Source organism: Rousettus aegyptiacus, unplaced genomic scaffold, assembly GCF_014176215.1.
Source record: "Rousettus aegyptiacus isolate mRouAeg1 unplaced genomic scaffold, mRouAeg1.p scaffold_m13_p_17, whole genome shotgun sequence".
Lineage (NCBI taxonomy): Eukaryota > Metazoa > Chordata > Mammalia > Chiroptera > Pteropodidae > Rousettus > Rousettus aegyptiacus.
Genome location: NW_023416292.1, coordinates 25,045,546 through 25,067,752, shown reverse-complemented (window position 1 = coordinate 25,067,752; position 22,207 = coordinate 25,045,546). Strand labels below are relative to the sequence as shown.

Below are 22,207 nucleotides of genomic sequence, written 5' to 3'. Positions count from 1 at the left end.
CAAGATCTATGGGCGACTGTGAGGGAGGAAGGGGGCTCGTGCTGGTCCTGCCGTCACTTTTCAAACCGGAAAAGCCGGGGCCGTGGGGTGGCGCGGGCTTAGGGATGATGGGGAAGGGGCCGCGTGTGTAGGTGGGCAGCACGAACCGGGACGGGTGTGTGGACAGGGGCCAGTCCTGCCCGGGGTGGCTGGTGTCCGCTGGCTGGACATGCAGGGGCGGAGGGCGGAGGCCCGCATGGCTTCGCTGCGCGCTGCACCCCCGCCCCCCCCCCCCGTGCTCTGCTCTGCCCTGCCCTGCAGCGCTATGTTGTGCGTCAACATCAACTCCCGCTCCTCTCCGAGGTCTATGGGACCCTCTCGTACGTCTGTTCACGAGTGACAGGCGAGTCTCCTCAAATGAGCAGCACGTGCCTGGGGAAGAAGTGCTCTCGGACGAAGACCTCTTCCGGGCAGGGCTGCAGTTTGTGCTCTCTGACGGCCGCTGGGAAGACTTATCTGAGGTTGGCTGGGAACCTAGGAAACAGGAAAAGAGAGAAATCACAGGACAATTTGAGTCTAAGAACCATGGTAAGTCATTCTGTCAGCACCTAATCACTCGGTGGTGGCCACTGCTGTTCCCGGGAATAACACGACCTTTCAGACAGTAGGACAGGCAGGAAGAGGCGATAAGCAGAGGGCAAACCACGCTAGCTGCCGGCGACAGAACCTCGCGGGCCCCAGACACGTCGTTTCCCCCGCTACGCCGACAGAAGGAAAACTGCTTTAGTGAAGAATGAACGGAGCGAAGGAGCCAGGCTGTCTGCAGTGCCACTAGGAGGCATACAGCTGAGGTATTTACTGATAAAAAACACGAACAACATTCTAATCCAATCTGGTCCTAATTACTGATTCTAACTGGTCACATTAAACTGACAAAACTTCCAGTGCTTAGGAATGAATGAGAGCAGGTCGAGCTGAGGGTTTCATTAAATAGAAGCAGAGATCAAAGTTCAAGAGTTGGACCTAAAACCCACGCGTCCTATGTCATCCTCAGAGATTACCTTTATAGTCTGTTTTTCCTCTGTAGCATTTTCCCGAAGAAGCGATTAAGGTACCCACGGAATAGAACGAGCCTCTTGAGAAGCTGTGCACTCAAGGTTCTTTGCTCACACACACAAAAGCTCATGAAAACAAAGAAACTCAATGTCCTTTTAAAAGGTCTCATACTTTTACCAAAACCCCAAATCGATGCAGCATAATGTAACACTTCTCTTACTCAAAAGCATGTCACTCAGGAAAGATTATTTTCCTGATAAATATTCCTGGTTCTGCTACTGGGTTCCTTATGATCTCAGAAGCCAGCTGTTCAGACTACATAATAAATATTCATTTCATGTTTGTCAAAAAACTAGTAGCACTCTCAAATACCTGCTTTTAACTTGAAAAACAGTGGGAACAAAAAGCTGCAGGCACAAAGGTGCAAGAACTCAAATACCTGAAGATGAGATTTTTAAGATCTGCCTCCGAGTGAGAGCTGACTTTGTAATGAAGTGACTAAATTCAGTGAGGGACAATCTGGGCACAGAACTGAACGGAGCGAGGTTTCTGACGCCTCCTCCTCGGAGGGGCAGTGAGCGACGACCCCATTTTCACAACGGGACGCCTGACGCCCACTGCCGTTAAGCACCGTCAGCACCGCTCGGGTGAGCCCGAAGACGCGGCGTCACCATTCCCGACGGAGTAAAAACAAGTTGGGCTCCTGGGAAAATGACGTCACGGCCGGAAATCCTACTTCTGTGATACGGAGCCAGCTAACGGCAGATCTCGCCGGGAAGCAAGCCCGCTTCCCAATGAAAGTTAAAAAGATACAAAGGGATTTCACGGCGGTACAATCAAGCCCCCCAGACTGGTCAGATCAGACTTCCATTGAAGAGCCAGATACCACGGACAAAATACCTAAGAAGTAAAAGCCCAGGCGTCACTGAAGACATAACTCTAAGTATTAATGCTCCAAAACGCAGAAGACCAGGAGAGCACGGTGGCCAGGCGGCGTGAGACCACGCCGAGCTCCAGCGCCACTCCCGGGACAAATGGCGGGGAGCGCTTCCTGTGCCGCCCCGCGGCCACCCACCACCACGTCCTGAGCACGGCGTGTGCGCCCGGGCCCAGGCACTGCAGCGGCGGGGGAGCTGAAGAAACTGCACGACAGTCTCTGCTCGCAGGCGCTTACTGAGGGTCTGTATGTCATCGGGCGTCACATTTCAGGTGGCACTTCCGCTGTCCACGCTTCAGCTCCGTCTTCAGTCTCTGGGCTACCTGGTAACCTTTCCCGAATGTCCTGGTCATCGTCAGGGAGGTCTCGAGGAAGGCTGCGACTGCACCTCTGAGCACCGGGATTCCCTGAGACTCGCCCTGCCCGGCCTCACCCGCCTCAGAGGGACAGAGGGTACGGGCACTTTCTTCTGAATAATTAAGTACTGCAGAAGTAAACAAAATATAAACAGGAATTCCTCGATTCACAAAACTATGGGGGAGACGATGTTTACTTCGCAGCAAGCCCTTCCTGAAGCTCGGGGCCGTTGCCGCCTCCGACAAGCACTGCCAAGCAGCCGGGAGCCTGGGCGCCGGTCTGCAGGGCGAAGCACGAACACAAAGGCAAGGACGAAAGCCCCAGTGGACGACGATGGTGGTAAGAAGCACGTGCCCCCTCCCAAAGGCCTAGACCTGGAAAGGTCAGAGCTTCGCAAAACGCTCCGTGTGGCCCCGTCACACAGCGGCCACGCTGCTTCTCCGCACGCGAGCGGCAGGAGCAGCGGTCCCGGATTAACCGCGCAAGCGGCACCTACGCTGTTGGCACTCGACGTCAACGTGAGTCGTGACACAAGCGTGCTTTTTCTTTGGTTAGAAAAGTCGAGGCCTTCGTGTAAAAAACGAGGCCGATTACTAGTAAGGAGAGAAACTGGAAAGAGAATATCACAGATTGGGATAACGACGGAAATGAAGAATTAAAAATGAACTTGGAGATGCGAGGGAGCCTGGCTTCTGTCTGGAGCGCAGACTCTCTGGGCTGAACCTGGCCATCACTCCACGAGCTTTTACAGATACAGGCAAGTTTTGAGGGAAACCTGTGTCAAATTAGATGAAAACGGAGAAAGATGGTACCTTTGTAGCACATCCATAAGATGAAATCGTGAATAAGAATGCCGGCAATTTGAGAAAATGAAAAAAGAACACACTGGAACTTAAAGGTAAAAAGGAACAGCACTGCATGTCCAGATGCCCGGGTGTGTGCGCAGGGGGCAAAGATGCCAGCGGCGAGAGGGAAGACCCCACAGATGAGAGTGTCCGGGGGGGGGGGGGGGCGTCACAAAGACAACATGGGAACAGAGACTCCCCCTAACTTCGCTGAAGCCCTGAGCAGCCCGGACTAAGAAACGGGAAATTTCCAAACGTAAATTAGCAAAAGAACATGGTGAATGGACAGCTGTTGGATCAAATGTGCATTTCTTCAGCCTAAATCCACTACTAAAAGTTTCATAACGTAGCATGAATTCTGGTCGCACCGTGCTGGGAGTTCAACGCTGAAGACCTAGGCCACCGGGGGAGCGGTCTGAACGAGCAGGCTGTTTGAGGGTTCTCACGCCAGAAGGATCTTTGGGTGAACGAAGGTAAAACAACGTAGGCCAGATTTGGAAGGGAACCATACAACGGTCCATTAGAAGACGGCATCAAAACAAATCATTTAAAACTAATTTCTAACATTCAAATCACTCCTTCCAACCAAAACTAAAGCAAGTTGCACAATTTAACACCAAACTATCAGGAAAGCTCTGGTCGAGATTTCCTGGTTCAAGCTATGGGTCCTGCGCCGGAGTCTGGGGCTCACAGGAGCCCAGGGGCTTCTGCCCAGCAAGGCCAGTGCTGGGGCGGGGAGCTGGGTCCGCGGTTAAAACGGCCGCTTCCAACTGGAGGAAACACACTTCCTGAAGGCGACGCCGTCCCTCTGACTCACCAGCTAACCGTGCTGACTCAGAGCCCATGCTGGCCATTTTTAAGCTGCAAAGTCTGTTTTCCTCCCTCTTAATTGGGCGATTGCTCATAATGCCCAAATCAGCTCACTCACTGCAATGGAATTCTTCTGGAAATTCCCAAAACTGTACTAACCACTACAATCAATTTTCCGATTTCATCCCCACACGTTCACACTTCACTTATGGGCAGAGCCTGCGTGCCGTGCTAGAGAAATTGTAAGAAATTAGAATCTGATTGATGCTGACATTCTTCAATTAAAAAGAAAACAAAACTCAGTATACTTTGGTTCAACCAGTATGCTTTTACAGTGAATACTTTTTTCAAACAAAATTTACCCCTAATTTATTCTTGGGGGACAAAAGAGTTATTATCGATACCAATAATAACGTCCCACTGTCTGCTTATTCTGTGATTTGTGACCTGTATGTGTAAAAATCCTCTGTGCTACTGCTCGCCCCATCTCTGAAATCGGTTCACAGGTCCTGGCATACGCCGCCAGCCGTGAGTTGAAAATCCCAAAACGCAGGCACGAAATACGACGCCAGAAGTCAGAAACGCCTTCTCACGAGGCTGCTGCCACGCCGACCTAACACAGAGACCTAACGAAATAGAATCGGCGAGTAGGGTTGGGTGAAGCCAGAGGCACCGGGCCTCACCTCGCGACGTGTCGTTCCTTACAATGTCACTCGCACATCAGGCTGGTTTCAGACCCCTGGTGTATGGCGGCTAACGTGGAGGACTCTGCCTTTGGATTTGGTTGTCCTGTCTCCTTAATCTCTGATCTGTGACAGTTTCTCAGTCTTTCCTGCTTTTTTAGGCCCTTGATACTTTTGAGGTATACCAGTCAGGTATTTTGTATGACATCCCCCCCCCCCCCCCCGCTTTTTAATGTTTCCTTATGGTGAGACTGGGGTTATGAGCTTTTGGAAAGAATTTCACAGGACTGAAGTTCCCTTCGAAGTGCTATCCCTGAGGGCACATGCTGCCTTCATGACTTCTCACTGGTGACGCTGACCTACTTGGTTACGGTGCTGTACGCAAGGCCTCTTTGCTATACTTACATTTTCCCCTTTCCGTCCTCTGTTCTTCGGAAGTAGGTCACTAGAGCCAGCCCATAACAAACCAGAGGAGAATCAAGCTCCACCTCCGCGAAGGGAAATCCCCGAACGCTGTCAGGACGATGCGTCCCTCTCGTCTGTCTACCCACCTACTTATTTATTTTGGCCTGGACTCACGGATATTCACCTGATTCTTTAGTTTACAATCCAATACTGTCATTTATTTTGTTGCTTACACTGTTCCAGCTTTGGCCAGCGAGAGCTGCTGTAGGCTAGCAATGCCCCGAAGGCAATGGACAACGTGGTAATACATCGCATAGTAAGCAGATTTTGGACATTTCAAGTTATATATGGAACACGTACAAGCGAAGACTGAGAAGTTCAATTTAAAATAACATGAAGCTTAACTGTGCTCTTTTTATACTCGGAGAAGAAAAACTACGTGACACTGAGATAACCAGACTGAGAAGACGCAATGATTTTCTTGACATTATAAGGGTAAAAATAATGAACCAGTCCGGAGCACTACAAGCTTTACAGCTGGAAGGATTTTAAGTGCCTCCCTTTCCTCATTTCCCTTCCACTCCTTAACCCCCGAAATCCAACATTTGCTACTGCACCAACGGCTCTTGGGTCACGAGAGACGGTCTGCCAAAGCGGTGTCTACTTCCAGTCGCCCCTGCCGGCTCTGCACACATGACGCCCCTGACCACGGGCCCTCAGGAAACCGCGTGTCCGCCCTCAGGGCGACCCACCAGCCCTCTCAGGGCTGCGACAGCCGCGTCTGGAACTTTGTGCTCAGGTTTGATTTCCCTCTCGTGCTACTGACCTGTCTCTGTCTGAACGGCGTAAAACCCAAACCCATTTTCCATCTGCGGCCTCCCCTTTTGCACGTGAGCTTCCACGGAATCACGTCACTGTGCCACCAACTGCCCGAGACGGGGCACCGTGAAGACGTCCTAAAACCTCCTTTACTGACCTCTCTTTAATACTTCTTCTGCACACCTCTCTCTAGCGCCACCTTAGTTAAAGCCCCCACATTATTCTGCTGGGACAATTTCCGAACCGGTGCCTCAGATCTTTCTCGAATCCATCTACAGAGTGGTCAACACAAGCTCAGCAGACCATTCCTCTGCTTTAAACCCTTAACCTCCCATTGCCTCCAGAGGAAACTCCAAGTCCTTGGTATCTTAGAGAAACAAGAGGCTTCACAACCCGCTGCTGTCTGTCCTTCCTGCCTCATCCCCTGGGCGCCACACCAGGCGGCTCCCAGTTTCCTAAGGGCGGCATCGGACCCAGAGAAGCTGACTTCCCTGTGGGAAAGTCTTCGACCCTCTATTCCTTGCACACTGAAATCAAAACATCTTCCTAGCCCCTTTTAAGCGAGTCCCTCTCTTCTGCGCTCACCAAAACGCACTGCAAATTTCTCAATTTTAGCAGCTCTCAGTAATTATTTATATACATGTCTCTGTTCTCTGCTGAACTGAAATTACTTAAGGGCAGAAATTACCTTATTCACGTTTGTATTCCTTGTACCTGGCAAACAGTGGACACGATTGCTGAAGTGGACAGCTATCATCGTAAGTTAAGATAAAAAAAAATCAAAGTTTTTCCTAAACAAGTTCTGACTTTCAAAGTGACCCAACAGAGACTGGACCTGTGCCTTTCTGAGCCCCAAAATCGAGCTCGCTTCATCCCATGTCCTGCACCTGGCCCCTCGGGTGACTTTCACAACCATGTGGGTGACACATCCGACCTGTCATCTCACCTCACCTCCACCTCAATTTCCCCACCTGTCGTGAGCGCCTTCTTACAACTCTTACATTAGGGACCGCAAACTAAAGTGTCCCTTGGAGCCAGATTCACTACTTAAAGAGCCGAACTGGGCCCTACGTGACACCCAGCGGCAGGCAGCCTGAGGACCGAGGCAAGCTGGAGGGTGGCTGTCCCAGCTAAAGTCGGAGGGGACAGGGCGCGGCCACCGAGACCCGGCCACCAACGTCACCCGGAACACGTGCACTGTTGTCGGATGTTCCAATTTTTTTTTTTAAAAAAGAGAAGCACAATTCTGAAATCTTATGTGAAATCTCCAGATTTAAAAATTTTAGTAATTTCTTAAACACTGCAGAGATCATCACAAAAGGTCACGTATCAGCCCGAGGCTGGTGGGTTTCAGCCACTGCCTTAGGAGCTGCAGCTCCTCAGAGCCGTCCGAGGCCCTCGCTCGACGTTCTCTCTGTGGGGACGTCACTCGTGGCAGCCGAGTGACAGGCGACTCACGACCAACGGTGTTTTTCACGGGGTTTCTGGAAAGTGCTCGAGCACCACTGATGAACAGGAGAGCGGGATGACGGGCAGCTGTGTTGTTCACGCGTGGCTTCTCAGGGCACACGCGCGCCTCGAAGCTCCCAGAGGGCGGCTGGACGAGACGTGCTAACACGCAGAAACGCAGGGAAACGCCCCGTCCGGCTGCTCGCCGCCGGCACCTGGGTGTTCTAGAGGCACCCCGAAGCTTCACGTGCTAAAAAGCAAACTTGCACGCTCCCCGAGTCTGCTCTTCCCGCCTTCTCTGTGTTTGGGGACAGCGCCACCATCTCTCAGACGTGCAGACACAAGTTCTGCCACCGCCTCCGTCTAAGTAACATCATCTCCTGCCGACTGGTTTCCTGTGACCATTTTTGTCCTCTACGATTCAATGTTCACGTGTGAGCCAGAACGATCTTTTAAAAATGCAGATCTAAAATCAATACTCCTGTGTCTTTTGCTCTTAGTATACAATCTAAAATCTTTAATGTGTGGTTTGGCTTCTTTCTTCCATCCAGCTCGCCCATCGCCTGCCTTCTGCCCTAAGGATCGCACGCTCTCGCGGTTTATTAAATACCTCAGGTCCCTCTCTGTTCGGGATCTGCAAACACGCTTGTCACTTTGTCCTCTGCTTGGGAAGCTAGTGGCTTCTTACCTTTCAAGTTCCAATTGTTTATCCTAAAGCCATAACTAGTAACTCCCATCTAAATAGGTAGCCCTTCCCCTCCCCTTAATTACCCACCCTCGCACTGTCACATGGACCCGATAGTATTTTTCTCCATTAGACGATCATGTATGTGGTCACAACTCTGCTGTTTATCTTTCTTCACTACACTGAAAGTTAATGAGCCCAAATCCCAGATCTTTACCCTCCACTGCGTGCCAGCTTGGAACAGCGCTAGATGCTACCGGTTCTCTGCACCCAGCCCCCTGCTGCGCCCCCTGCGGGCAGCCGCTGGAGGGCCGTTTCCAGGGAAGCCTGGCTGAGCTGGGTCCCCATGTCACATTCTCATGGAATCTGGCCTTTCTCCCTTTTAAAATACACCCGTATTAACAATCGTAATGACATCCAATGTATGACTCTGTTGTTCATTCCCCATCTCTCCCACTATAATAAGCTCCATGAGGCGCCACAGAGTAGAACGCCTGGCAGAGAGTTGATATTCAGACACTGGTACTGATTAAATTATTTGTCAAAAGTTTGTCGAGACGATTCTTAGACTTATTATGGTGATCACTAACTCTGTAAAGTATGTAATGTTGAATCGCCGTTATACACCTGAAACTGACAGTGTTATATGCCAACTATAATTAAAAATAAATTTAAAAAATAAAATCTAAAAAGAGTAATGAGGGAATTACATCCTATTTTCTCCAAGAATATTATAATTACGAATCATAATTTACTAATATAATTATAAATAAATTGCCTGTTTATTAAAAAAATATTAAAAATGTAAAAAAACTTTGTTTAATGAACATAATTAAAGTTTAGGATTTCCCCCCCCCCCTTTATTATATTGTTAAAAACTAAAAAATGCTCAGCTTCTCCACCAAGGTGGCTTTTATTTTTTAAAAGTTTATAAATAATGAAAATCAGGAACAAAAATTCTTATCTTTGAGGGGCTTATCATTTCCTCCAATGCATAGTTTTTAATCTTTAGGGAGAATAAAGTCAATTAACATCTGGGTGATTACTTTGTGCAAATCACTTTAACACTGTAATCTCATTTTCTTCTAATCACCCTACTAATCCCATTCTATAGGAAGGGATATTGAAGGAGCTTGAAGAGTTTACTTGGAGATCAGATGAAACGTATGGACTTTCTCCTGCAAAAATACACACAGGCATACAGACACGAAGTTAACTTACAGCGTCGGAGGTTTTGTGGACTTCCTAGAGTTAATTCGCAAACCTTAGGGTTGAGATCTTTAATAAAAAACTCCTGACTTAGAGATATCTTCTGAGTGGACGGGCAATGCTTCCTCTTTCTTGTTTGTTTTCTGTCCTCTTTTCGATTCTTAAAAGACACTTTTTAGACATTACGAATGCGTCACCTAGATTTGCTCCATGTCATCTCGTACCCAATTGAAGCAGCATTCGTAAAGCCACTTGAAGGCACTCTGCACAATGAAGTCCCTCTGAATTTTCAGTTAAATTTTATGAAGTCAGTAATTTGAATGCTTATATTTTTATTATGAAACATACGGAATGACATTTTCCTGTAACACAGAAGCATTTATAATTATTAGGTTAGTAATAATTATTAATTAGTATATACTAAAAATCCCCACAGCTACTAACAGATAGCAATGAGCCATTTCTTACTAAAGAAACTATGTAATAGCTGTTTTGCATAAGAAAGAGAAAGCATTTTCCCCAATTTCCGAAACATGCTACTTTTTTTTTTTAATATCTCTTCTCAAAATTCGAACTTAATGCCAAGACCTGCCTTAGCTCTCTTCTCACATCTATTGAAAACAAAAACTCTGAAGGCATTTCAAAACACGTACAAAAACGAAGACCAGGAGACCTATGAAAGTTCACATACACGCAGCCAGTGGGCAAAATAGCTGACTTTTCAGACACGGATGACACGAGTGACGGGGCGATGCGACAGCCCTCTTACCTGCCGAGGTGGCTACCGCCCTCTCGCTGGAAGGCAGGGGCTCCTTCCTGTGAGGCCGACTCAGGGAAGTGTCCTGTGCAGAAAACAGTCCGGGGCTGTCGGACACCTTCTTCCGGCCACCGGAGCTGGGGTTCGAGCCTCTGCAGCTGCCTATTGCACTTGTGAAGAGGTTTGTGTGCTCGTCGCTGCTGGCCCGATCGGGGCTGGGCGCGAACCCGCCGAGGGACAGACTCGGGGAACTTTCCGAGCAGTCGATCTGCAGCGGCGTCTGCAGGCCCAAGGCCAGCGGACTGGGCTCCGCCGGCTCCCGGTGGGCCCAGGGCTCCTCTCTGTTCATCAAGCCCTTGGCAGGAGAGAGGTGGGGGCAGGCCATGTGACACCGGTGCTTCTCCTTATGCTTGTACCTTTCCCCGACGGCGTCCTTTCCGAAGCGGTAGCGCTTCAAGGACTCCAGGACGGACCTGGAGGAGCCGGCGTCCACGGGGACCGGGGGCTGCTCCGAGGACCGGTGTTCCCTGTGCTTGTGGCGGTGCCTGTGCTTGTGCTCCACCATCCAGCCGTAGGCCACCTCGGGGGGGACGCTCGGGTAGGCGCTCATGGAGAGAAGGGGCGTCCGGCTGGTCGTGAGAAAGGCCTCCTGCCGAAGCAGCTTATGCTTCTTCTTGTGGTACTTGGCGGGGTTGAGCAGCAGGTGGCCGGCGTGCACGTAGGACGGAGGCGGGAGGGGAGCGCTGAACGACGGGGACGGGGGCGGCGGGTAGAGCGTGGGCGGGTACCTGCCGTAGTAGCCCAGCCCGAGGGGGGCGGCCGTGAGCGGCGAGGGCGAGTAAGGCATGCCGTAGGACGGGTAGAAGCCGGTGCCGGAGAGGGGGAAGCTGAGGCTGTGCACGAAGGGCATCTCGGCCATCGCCTCCCTCATCTTCGGGGGGCGCCCCCTCTTCTTCTTCAAGTCGGGCTTTCGAATGTAGTGCAGAGGGTCTAAGGGGAAAGAAGGGTGTGTGTAGAAGCTGTTGAAGTTGATTCGAAAAATAGTGGGCAGGAGGTCTCGGGGGATGAAATGGTGGCTCCTATGGGTGATTCGAATTTCACTTAGACGACTTATTAATTCCTCCAGGTCTGCAATAAAGCCTGGGTCCTGCCTGTTCCGGAGCTGGGGGTATTTCTTTTTCCGTCTTCGTTTCTGCCGCTTCACCTTGTCGTAGCTGAGGTAATCGTGACTCCTGCGCTTACATTTGTGTTTGTGTTTTTCTTTAAGACTGCTCAGGACCGTCGAGGGCTCGGGGGGAATCAGAGAGACGTGCTCGAAAGAATGCCTCCTCTTTTTCTGCCCACAGAATTTCTCTGCCCTGTCTGAAGTGCTGTTGTTATCTGTCCCGATCCCGCTGTCGCTGGGAATGGTCTCGTCGCTGTGGGACTCGCTGATGGGAGAAGGGGTGGCTTCCTTCAGAGACGTGAGCTCACTCAAGTGCGAAGGAGAATTCGGCAACAGAGTGGGAGGCGACAAGCGCCGCCTCCCCTTGGAGGCCTTCTTCATGGCAAGAGTCTGAATCATGCTGCCTGGCCTGGAGTGTAGATGCAAGTACGGCACTGAGCTGGGTTCCACGAAGCCCGCGTCACTGCTTACGGGGCTCTGGCCGCCGCTGGTCCCAGAGGACTGAGAGCAAATGGGAGACGGAAGGATCTCGGGGCTACTGGCAGACGAAGGCAGCAAAGGGGGAAGGATCTGTCCTAGCGCGGACCCGGCCGCCTGCTGAGCCGTCTGCTCGAGGACAGCGAGGCTGGCGGGGCTCCCAGAGAGAAGGCCGTTTAAGACGGTTTTTGGTTTGCGGCCCCTCCTCTTTCCTATGTAGATGGTCCCTTTCTTGCTGACGTTTATCTGCTGGCCCAGCGTCGAGCCGAACGTGGCGGCAAGGCTTGACACCGTGCTGTGGAGTTTGGATTGCACTTTCCCTTTATTACTTGGTTCTACGGAGCTTGAAAGAATCTGATTCAGCAGCTTCTTTCTCTTTAAAGTCTTCATTTTATTTATTTTGCGGATAATCGTTTTCATCAATTGTCCATTGTTCCTCTTCGTAATCTTTTTATCTGGTTCCATCTCGAGATCACTCATGCTACAGACAGCTGGCCTGTGCCTGTCGTCCAGATCGTCTGGATCCTGAAGTTGGTCCTCGCTCTCAAAGAAATCACTGCCACTTCTCTGGTTGTCACTTTCAGACTCCAGCTTGCTCGGACTTTCGGTGGCAACGAACGGAGCCACTGATAGGACGGGTGGCTTCATCTTGACGGGCGACCTCATTTGCCTCTTAGGTCTGCCTCTCTTTTTTGGAAAAGGAGACACAGACAGACTTTGTTTGAAGGAAGGAATTTCGATTTCCGGCTGTAAAATCGGGGGTTCCTGCTCCTCCTTAGACTGCAGAGAAAACACTTTAGACGCGGGGATTTTTAAGGTCCGTTTGGGTGGGCCCTCCAGCTGCGGCATCTCCTTAGACTTCGGTCTCCCTCTTTTGGGCTTATAAATATCAGACAGAAGGTCACTCGAGACGCACATACTGGAGGACAGCTTGTGCGTGGCGAAGGACTTACGCGACGCTTTCTCGCCGTCAGCCAAGAGAGCCAGGGACGGCGCCGCGGCCGTGCTCAGCTTCGGCAGCCGGCGCTTGAGGAAGGCGCGGTCCATGAAGGACGGCGGGCCAATGCCCTTCAGGAACTTGGCGGGCTCCGAGCTCCCGCCCGGCAGGGGGCCGCACGCGACGTTTTTAAAAAGCTCTGACCTTTCCAGTTCGAGGTCTTTGGGAGACCGGCATGAGCTTCTTGCCACCACTTTGGTCCACCGGGGCTTTCGTCCTTTCCTCTTCTTCAGTGGCTTGGACTGCAGACCGGCGCCCAGGCTCTCGGCTGCTTGGCAGTGCTTGTCGGAGGCGGTGACGGCCCCGAGCTTCAGGAAGGGCTTGCTGCTGAATAAGCTGGTGAAGTTGACGACCGAAGGGGTGACTGCGTGAATACTGGATTCGGAACCCAAACCTGGCTTTTTTCCCAGAGAAGAGCTTATTCGTGGGATGTCTATGTGAGTTGTTTTCGACTCACTTAGCTCTTTATCGAGTCCTTTACATTCGATGTTCATGCCGTGACCCACAGACCTGTGACTGAGGGTCAAGTGGGGACTTTCAGAAACAAATGGGGTCTTTCCGCCGGACTCTGACATTTCTTCCATCAGTTCTGCAGGCGGACTCAGAAGCAACGGGTTCGGAGCCAACTGTGAGGCAGCCTGGGGCGGACTCCTGGCCACGGGGTTCACGGCCACGGCGGGCGACGGCGGCGGGAGGGCGCCGTCTCCCGCCGCGAACGGGGCCTTGGCGGCGGCCGCGTCACCCACGCGGAAGTCCGGGGACGCACCGCGCACGGGCGGTGGCCTCTCGTGCTTCGCGGGCTCGTATGGGCCCCTGTCACCGGGCAAGAAGCTGTCCTGCTGAACACACGTCCCTTCAGTAAACATCTCTTTCTCCAAATTAATGATTTCTTTTCGAACCGAGAACTTATCCAGCACACTTTCCTTACTCTGCCGGAGAACACCCTTCTCGAAAGTTCTGCCGGCAGCGCAGTCCCTCAGGGCTTCAGGCACCTCCTGGCTTTCATGGCCGCCGCCGTGCGAAGCCTTGAGCGGGTCCTGGGCGGGGAGCAGCGCTTCGGCTTTCAGGGCAAGGGCGTCTTTGCCGAGCAGTCCCGCCACGGGACAGCCGACGAGCTTCTTGCTGACGTCCCTGCTGACGAAGCCCAGGGCTGGATGGGCCACCAGCTTCTTCGTGCAGTCCTTGGCCGCTAGGCCCGCGGCAGGGCCCAGCTTCTTGCCCAGGTCCTTGTTGACCAGTCCGACCACCGCGCCGAAGCCCAGCTTCTTGCCGGCATCCTTGCTCACCAGGCCGGGCACGATGCCGATGCCCAGCTTCTTCCCGGGATCCTTGCCCAGCAGGCCCACCGCAGTGACCGTCCCCGGCTTCCTGCCCACGTCCTTACTGACGAACACCGCCGTGGCGCCGGCCCCCAGCTTCTTCACCGAGTCCTTGCTGACCAGCCCCACCGCCGCATTGAACACCGGCTTCTTCCCGGGATCCTTGGCTGCCAGCCCCACGGCTGCGCTGACGGCGGGTTTTTTGATGAAGTCCTTCCGTATCATCCCGGCCACGGAGCCGACGCCTGCCTTCCGGATCAAATCCTTGCTAACCGACCCTGCGGCGCCGGAGCCTAACTTCTTCGGTTTCGTCTTGGAAGACTTGGAGGGAGGACAAGTTGCAATGAGTTGGGCCAACTTTTCCGTTACACTCGTTCCTCCATTAAGCAACGCTCTGTCCTTCAGATCAGGATCCCGGCTGCCGACGAGGGTAGATGATGTCGCGTTCATGTAATCTGTCATTTCTGAGCGGACTGGAGAGAGCTTCTTAGACAAAGGACTGTTTTCGCCCTGTGAATGAAGGTGGAGGCTGTCTGTAGACTGGCATTCAATGGCTGCAACGTCACCGGCTTTCTTGAACAACTTTGAAGGGTCCTAAAATTTGAATAAGAAACAGGTTTCAGAGGAAGTGAGCCTTATACCGATTTAATGTATTATTATGATCGAACAAATTAATTGATCACATGTCCGATGAGACAGGCAATAGTGCTTTTGAAAAAATTTAACTGAGCTAGAACAAATAATCCTAAAATTTATATGGAATCACAAAAAACCATGAACAGCCAAAGTAATCTTGAACAAAGCTGGAGATATTGTAACCTCTGATTTCAAACTTCACTATAAAAGCTATAATCGTCAAAGCAATATGGTTCTGGCATAAAAAGAGACATGTATGCTCAATTAATCTATGACAAAGGAGGCAAGAATATTCAATGGATAAACGACAATAATTCCCATAAGTCCTGTTGGGAAAACTGGATACTTGCAAAAACATGAAATTGGACTACTCTCTTATAGCATATGCAAAAACAAACTCAAAATGGATTAAAGACCTCAAAGAAACCATCGACAAAACAAAAAGACAACCTACTAGAGGGAATGTATTCGCAAATGATATATCTAAGAAGGGCTGATACCCAAAATATATAAGGAACTCGTACCACTCAATAACAACAAAAAAAACGATCCAATCAAAAAATGGGCAGAGCAGAGGAAAAGACGTTTCTCTAAAGAGGGACATACGATGGCCAACTGCACATGAAAAAATGCTCCACAGCACTACCCATCAGGAAACGCAAATCAAAACCACAAGGAGATACCGCCGCACACCAAGCAGATAGTTATTACCAAAAGGTCAACAAATACCACGTGCGGGTGAGGATGTGGCGAAAGGAAATCCTTGTGCACTGTTGGTGCACACACGGGGGCAGCCACTACGGAAAACAGCATGGTGATTCCTCAAAAAATGAAAAACAGATCCGCCATATTACCCAGAAAGTCTACTTCTGAGTATTTATATATATAAAAACACAAACATAAAAATATACATGGACCCCTGTGTTCACTGTACATTATTCACAACAGCCACGATATGGAAGCAAGCTAGGTGTCTATTGATGAATGAATAAAGAAGCTGTGGGACATATATACAACGGAATATTACTCAGCATGAAAAAAATGAATTCTTGTCTTTTACAATAACGTGGATGAACTTGCTGTATTATGCTAAAAGAAGTAACTCAGACAAAGGCAAATATCATATGGTTTCACTTCTATGCCGAACATAAAAAACCCAAATAAATAAAACAAATGAACCAACAGAACAAAACTAAAACAGACTCACAGAAACAGAGATCACACTGATTTTGCCAAAGGGGAGATGGGTGAAAAGGTGAAGCAGATTACATACAGTCAATAGTCCTGTGATACGTTCTCAGGGCGACAGACGGTTGTTACTAAGTGTGGCGATCACATTGTGAGGTACATAAACACCAAATCACCATATTGTACACCTGAAACTAATACAGTATTGTATACCAATTATATTTAAGTAATTTAAAATTAAAATTAAATACGAAATTTTAAAAACTAAAACTGTTACACTAAAGTCAAAGTATGTTAGTTCCTCTGCTGCTGTATGAGAGACTATCGAGGTGTTATTTCGGTTGACTTTCAACCATAGAAATCTATGTTTTTCTGGGTATTTAGAAATATCCCTATTTTTAAAAGGTAGATTAACAGTCTCAGAGTGACTCAAGGTGACTAAATATACATCGGCATTAAAATACGCTGATTTCGAAAGCGAAATATTGTTGGCTACGATGCCCCACGTGCGCCGCCTCCCTCCTTCATCGACTTCAGTCCCGAACAGGCGGCCTCTGACAGGCTCCCCAGGGCTCTTGCAGCAGGCGCTGCCGTCGCCCCCGCTTACGGGCACGTGGGCCCCCGTCACGTGGGCTCCTCTGGAAGAGCGGCGCGGCCCCCTGATCGTCTCCGAGGCTAAGGACGGATCGTGGCTGCCCCCTTAGCTATCTGTTTTGTGTGTGTAAAGGGACACGAAAAAGGCTTTACTGAAATACGAAGACCCGGGAGGATGCGCGCCGCCGCTGCCGCGAAGCTGGGCTCTGCGCCAGCTCGCCTCTTCTCTGCTGCAAAATGACGTGCGCGAGCGGCCCCCAGGGTGACCCGCCAGCGTGAAGGTGTGACAACGAATTCCAGCCAAAGCAGGAGCTGGAGACGCCTGTGGGCCCTCGGAGCTCCCGGCCGAAAGAACTGTCGCCAAGGGCATGGGCGTGGAGGAGCTAAGTTTCCTAAGCTGGTGTAAGCAAGACCACGGTCAGAGATGACACTCGGCCCACGAGGTGCGGGTGAGACGAGAAAATGCGGCCGCTCCCCCCTATTTCACAAGTCTCACATCCTCCGGTGAGAGCTCAGGAGCCTAAACACAGCAAATTTCGTTTAAAAGAAGCACTGGGGCCAGCATCATCCCCACAGCAGAAATGACACCGTTTCACTGGGGTCAGCCTGGTATCTTAGTGGACAAGTCGCGAGTCACCGAGATGTGTCGAATGCTTTCAAAGGCGTTTGACGTCTAAGAATGCTTCCCTAGGGAAGAACCGAATGGGACGGTTCCAATGTCTGGCCCGCCCTGAGAGGAACGGGCGTCCTAAGGGCTGTCGCCAAAGCCGTCCGTTCCCGGGGACCCACGAAGCGGCTACCGGCAGCAGCATCGCCACCAACACCGCCAGTTTCTGAAAAGCAGCAAACTACAGATGGTTCTAAACAGACCTAGAAGCTTTCATATGCACTCCGAGTGAGGGAAAGCATTTATGAGACGTTCAATTACAGAAGCCCATGCGAAAGCGCCATCCTGCGGCTAGGGAAGGAGGCCCTGCTGTCCCCGAGCCACACTGTAAGGATGACAGTTTCGGTGCCGCTGCTGGCATTTCTCTTACACGCACAGAGCTTGACCCAATGTCCATAATCTGACCGAACTATTTTAAAAGCATGTTCTGTGTTGGTCATGAAATGCAAAAACTAAAAAGGCCGCCCTGCCACTCAAGGAGCACGCGCTAGGAAGAGCCAAGTACATGGGTAGTTGCAGTGTGACGCGGCACGGTCGCAGCGACCCCACCGGGAGCGCGCCGGGGACACGGCACAGGAGCCGCGGGCCCTGGCCAAGCCCTGGCCAAGCCCTTCCCTCCCCTCCCGCCTTCCTCTCTCCAGCAAATGTGGAAACCTCTCTCTCTTTGTTTAGGAACTTAACAACCTTAACTTTGTTTTCTAATTTTCCGTTTTATCTCAGATAATGTACCTCTTGAGGCCGAAACAAACAGAAACAATGTCACCAAGAACGCTTAGGAGAAGTTCCCCTTGCTTGATAGTTCCTGCCGGTCACGAGCTCCCTGCCTGTGGCCTGTGATTTCAGGCCCTGCGGGTGACTCTGGCCGCAGTCTTCTGGAGCCCCCCACTCGTGTAGTCGAGGGCGAGGCAGGGGCTGCAGGATAATCGCACTCAGCAAGTCTGCCAAACGAAAAGGTGAGGTTCGGAAACAGGTCCCGCCTTGCTCCGCGGCCCCCACTGGGAAAGTTACCACTGAAACCCGTGGCTGCTGAGACCATCTTCCTGCTTTCGCGTGTATCCTCGGGTGGCAGAATTCTGTGCAGCCTGGCTAAAAATAGCGAAGATATCCTAGTGTATATCTCTACCATCTGTGCGTTTGTGTCAAAATGCTTGTGCACACCTCCCAAACTCTGACTTCCTAATATAGTAGCAGAACTTTGTCTCGTAAGCTTGTGTACTTGACTGTGAGATGTTTTCCAAAAAGGAGGTAAAACATATGTACGTCGGGATGTGACTTTAAGAAATAAAGAGCAGAAAAAGCCCAAATTTAACAGATCAGAACCTATTTTGTTTACAGAGTGAGCTCTGGTTACTATCATTAGTTCACTGGCTATTGTTTTACTTTAATAATTCTTATCATTTCTGACATCTTTGTTGACATTACCTTCTTTTCATAACCTGTAACCTCTCAATTTAGGTAACAGATTTTGGAGAAACTAACGCCTTAAAAACACCACAAATCCGGCATGAGGAGACATCCACGTTTGTACTAAGGGCTCCAACGAAGCCAGCTGAGAGGCAAATCGCCTCCACTTCCCTGGTGGGTCCCCACCCAGTCGTCACAGTCACCTCTCTGAACTGCTGACATCGGGCACTTGCTGTTCCAAGTGCCTCGTTTATATCGAAAGGATCCTGGACCCTCTCAAATTTTCCCACCTTTTAGTTAGAGGGGGCTATCAGACATATGACAAAAAGGCCCTTTTCTTCTTGGAAGAGAATTCTTAATTGCTAGATTCTGAAGCACACACATCTACAGATAACCTTTAAACACACCAATGACACTCGAGAGTCAGCTGAGCTCTGCCAGCTGCGCCCGGAACTCCGCACACCTGGCCCCCTTCCTCCTCTCACAGTCAGATCCCTGCAGCTCAGCCTCCGCCCTGATCTCTAATGCCACCTGCTGTCGGAGCTGTCTGCAAGGAGCTCTACCCAATCTGCCCTGATCTCCCTCCTGCCTGCCTTTCACTCCTGCATGAAGACCAAGGCAGTTCACCATTAACTAAACAGATCTGTAACTTAAAATCCAGGTACTACCTACGTCTTTGCTAAGACTTAACATTAGTTATAAATGACAGGGCTCCTCTTACCACAACTACAAAAATAATCCCAGATTTCTGAACTAGAAAAACTTGCCCCCAATGCAATTTTAACTCTAGAATGTTTCTTCTTTCTAAAATAAAGTCAGATTACAAAACCTTAAAATTTTAAAAACAAAGAATCCTACAAACAAATGAATATAGTCATGCAACTTTTATTTTAAACTTTATAATGTTAAAAACACTATATGATTTAAAAAATTAAAACTCACTTTTTAAGTTATAACAGAGAAGAAACTTCAACCCAAGATTTGTTAAGGAAAAGCAGATAAAGGATGACTCAGAGGCTCCCTAAGTCTTTAAGTACAATTCAAAAGGTGGATGATATAAGTCCCCCAACTTGTCCTCTACTCTTGAGATTGTCTTAGTACTCACCCACGGAAGAGGGATGTCAAATTCCTGTTTTACAGCACAGTGACAAATGTCTGGAAGCTGTGCCAACTGTGCCTTTGCCCTTTACTTACTTTGCCCCCAAAGCCCTTCTCTTTATGACGAATTCTAACAAAGACGTCAACACCCAAGTTTAAATACTACGAGTTCCTCGGGAAGGCTTTCCTTGCATTTACTCTGCTCACTACTTTCTCGCAACGATCCTGTGATTCCATAAATGCTCTGTGTATTTCTACTGTGAAAGTTTTATTACGTCATAATTACTTGTTTAGTAAACGAAACAGGTACTCAAATACTTTATGGAGGCATAAATAAATCAAAAAATACCGTGAGTCTAGATTAGAAGTGATGTTTAAAATTAAGTAATACAAAACTTGATTCTTTGTGAAAAGTATAAAGTAGACTGTGAGTCTTTTGATCAGTTATCGCGAGTAGAATAGATACAATAAAAATACATATTTAGGGCAATGAAAATGTTCTGAAATTAGTGGTGATGGATGCACAACTCTGAATTACATCTTAATAAAAAAATATATACATTTTACCTAAAACTGCACTAATCTAACATAGGGCACAGTTTAAAAACCTCATATACTGTTGCTATTAGCAGGAATGCCAAGGAAAGGAAAGCCAAGACCTAGATAATATCAAACCCATTTTTCCCCCTCAACGTTTCATTTCCAAACGATTGGAATGTGTGTGCAGCGAGATAAAACCTGCAAGGCGAATTAACTATACTGAGCAAGAACTGAGGTCCTACTACTATCTGTATACTTTCCTGCTAAGGAAACTACATTAATCTATCGAGTCTACAATTTAATAAAAATCTCAGGCCAACCAACAGGCCTTCATCAGAATACTTGAATTCATGTGGGTTTTAATAATTCTCCATGAAAATCACCTCACTGAAATTTAAAAATACATCTCTAGTGAAATGTTTCCTACATAATCTATTAAGTTGGTCTAGGCATTTCTTTTCGAAACAGAAAACTCTCTTTAGTGTAGATTTTGTTAATAATTCATTGTGCATGTTACAGCCACTCGACGAGGCCACGTAAACTATTCACTGACGAAAGGTCCGTCCACACAGCGCCACCGTTCGACGTCATCCGACCGATCCTGTCGTCAGGATGCAGAAGCGAGGATACGTCCCCGTCCATTTCTGCTCACACAAGTTTCCGTTTTTAATCACCGGGAATTCCAGGAAACAGGCATTTGGTTATTTTTCATTTGTTACAAAAGTACTTTGTTTCTTTGGGCTCAGCAGCTTACATGCCAGAAAGAAAAGCAGCGCTACCTCTTCTAAGTCAGTGTGTGATAAATAAGTAAACAGTACGATTCCGCCTCTACCCTAAGACGCCGCTACAGAAGAGTATACCATGCCGACGACTCAGAAGATGCCAAAGGCAGCACCTCGCAGAACGCTGAAAGACAGCCAGACCTGAGTTTTTACAGGAAATTTAAAATTTCTTCTTTCTGCTACAGAGAAAGAGACAGAAAAACCTATTACAACATTAAAAAGTAAATGTATTTCTTATAAAATAATCAGGTGACTTCCCATCCAGCCAGACGGCAGGCTAAATAACATGAAGATTCTTCTATTACAAGAAAATAACTCAATTCCGCATAAGATGTAATGTTTCGTGCACTGTTTACCTCATAGGAACTAAGAAAAATATCTAAGGGTACCGAAAGGGAAGGAAACGCGGAGGCCGGCCAGACAGGCGCGGTGCCCACAGGGTAAACGCACCCAGCCAGCCCGGAGGCCTGGGCACCCGGGCAAGGTGTCAGGAACCGCCCTGACTCCTGGCAAAGCAAACTCTGAGCTTCTCAAGGAAACCACTCTCCCATCAGGTTCCAAGTTCAAATGCAGATAAAAGTGAACGCTATGAACTATATAAATGGACAAGTTCTAGCAAAAAATTCTATTTTTACTGAAATACCATTCGGTTTTTGAATTAATCAGCAAGAATGCAAGGGGCACTCTTAAAACGTTGAGTAATGCGAACATTTAGCCCTACCACGTATAAAACATAATTAAAACGATCAGACCGCCAAACGAACAGGGACATCGATGACACAAGACGGGAAGTCAGACTCGCCCCAAGTCCATGCAGAACTTCGTGGGCACTATTAAAAGAGGCAAAACACACGGAAGGGGGGAAACGCGTCCCCGTCACACAGAGTATCTAAAGAACCCTGAAAACTCGGCAGCAAAAACCAACACAACCCAAAACCAGTCATAAGATTTGACTAGAAGTTTCTCCAAAGAAGACATGCTGATGGCCAAACACACAAGAAAAGACGCTCCACATCACGAGCCGCCAGGGAGACAAGCACATGGCAACCGCGGTGACATGCGAGTCCACACCCTTCGGATCGTCTATTAAAACAAACACACACACACACACACACACACACACACGGGTCAGCAAGCGCCGGCGCGGACGCGAGAATGCGGGACCGCCGTGCGCCGCGGCAGCTGCCCCAGTCAGCGCGGCGTCCCTCGCAAGGCCACAGGGACCTCCCGTGGGATCGGCAACTCCACTTTCCAGGACAACGGTCCCAAAGGGCCTGAAAGCAGGATTTCAACAGACATCTGTACACCAACGTCCACACGATTCACACCGATATCCACGGTGGCTGAAA

General features: G+C 49.4%; 1 protein-coding gene across 10 annotated transcripts in view; it reads right to left on the bottom strand.

Annotated features, from left to right (window-relative positions):
• ASH1L (ASH1 like histone lysine methyltransferase) overlaps window positions 1-22,207 on the bottom strand; it is an 83,674-nt gene that overhangs the window by 48,411 nt on the left and 13,056 nt on the right. For 7 of the 10 annotated variants that reach the window (XR_004955207.1, XM_016166148.2, XM_036234817.1 and 4 more), the window contains 2 exons: window positions 10,004-14,543; window positions 364-513 (listed from right to left, as the gene is read on the bottom strand). Coding sequence is in view for 9 of the 10 variants with exons in the window: in XM_016166148.2 (XP_016021634.2) it covers window positions 364-513; window positions 10,004-14,543 (4,690 nt within the window). In the remaining variant the exon portion in view is untranslated. The remainder of the gene's footprint in view (window positions 1-363; window positions 514-10,003; window positions 14,544-22,207) is intronic. The other 3 variants (XM_016166149.2, XM_016166152.2, XM_016166151.2) reach the window with 2 other exon arrangements.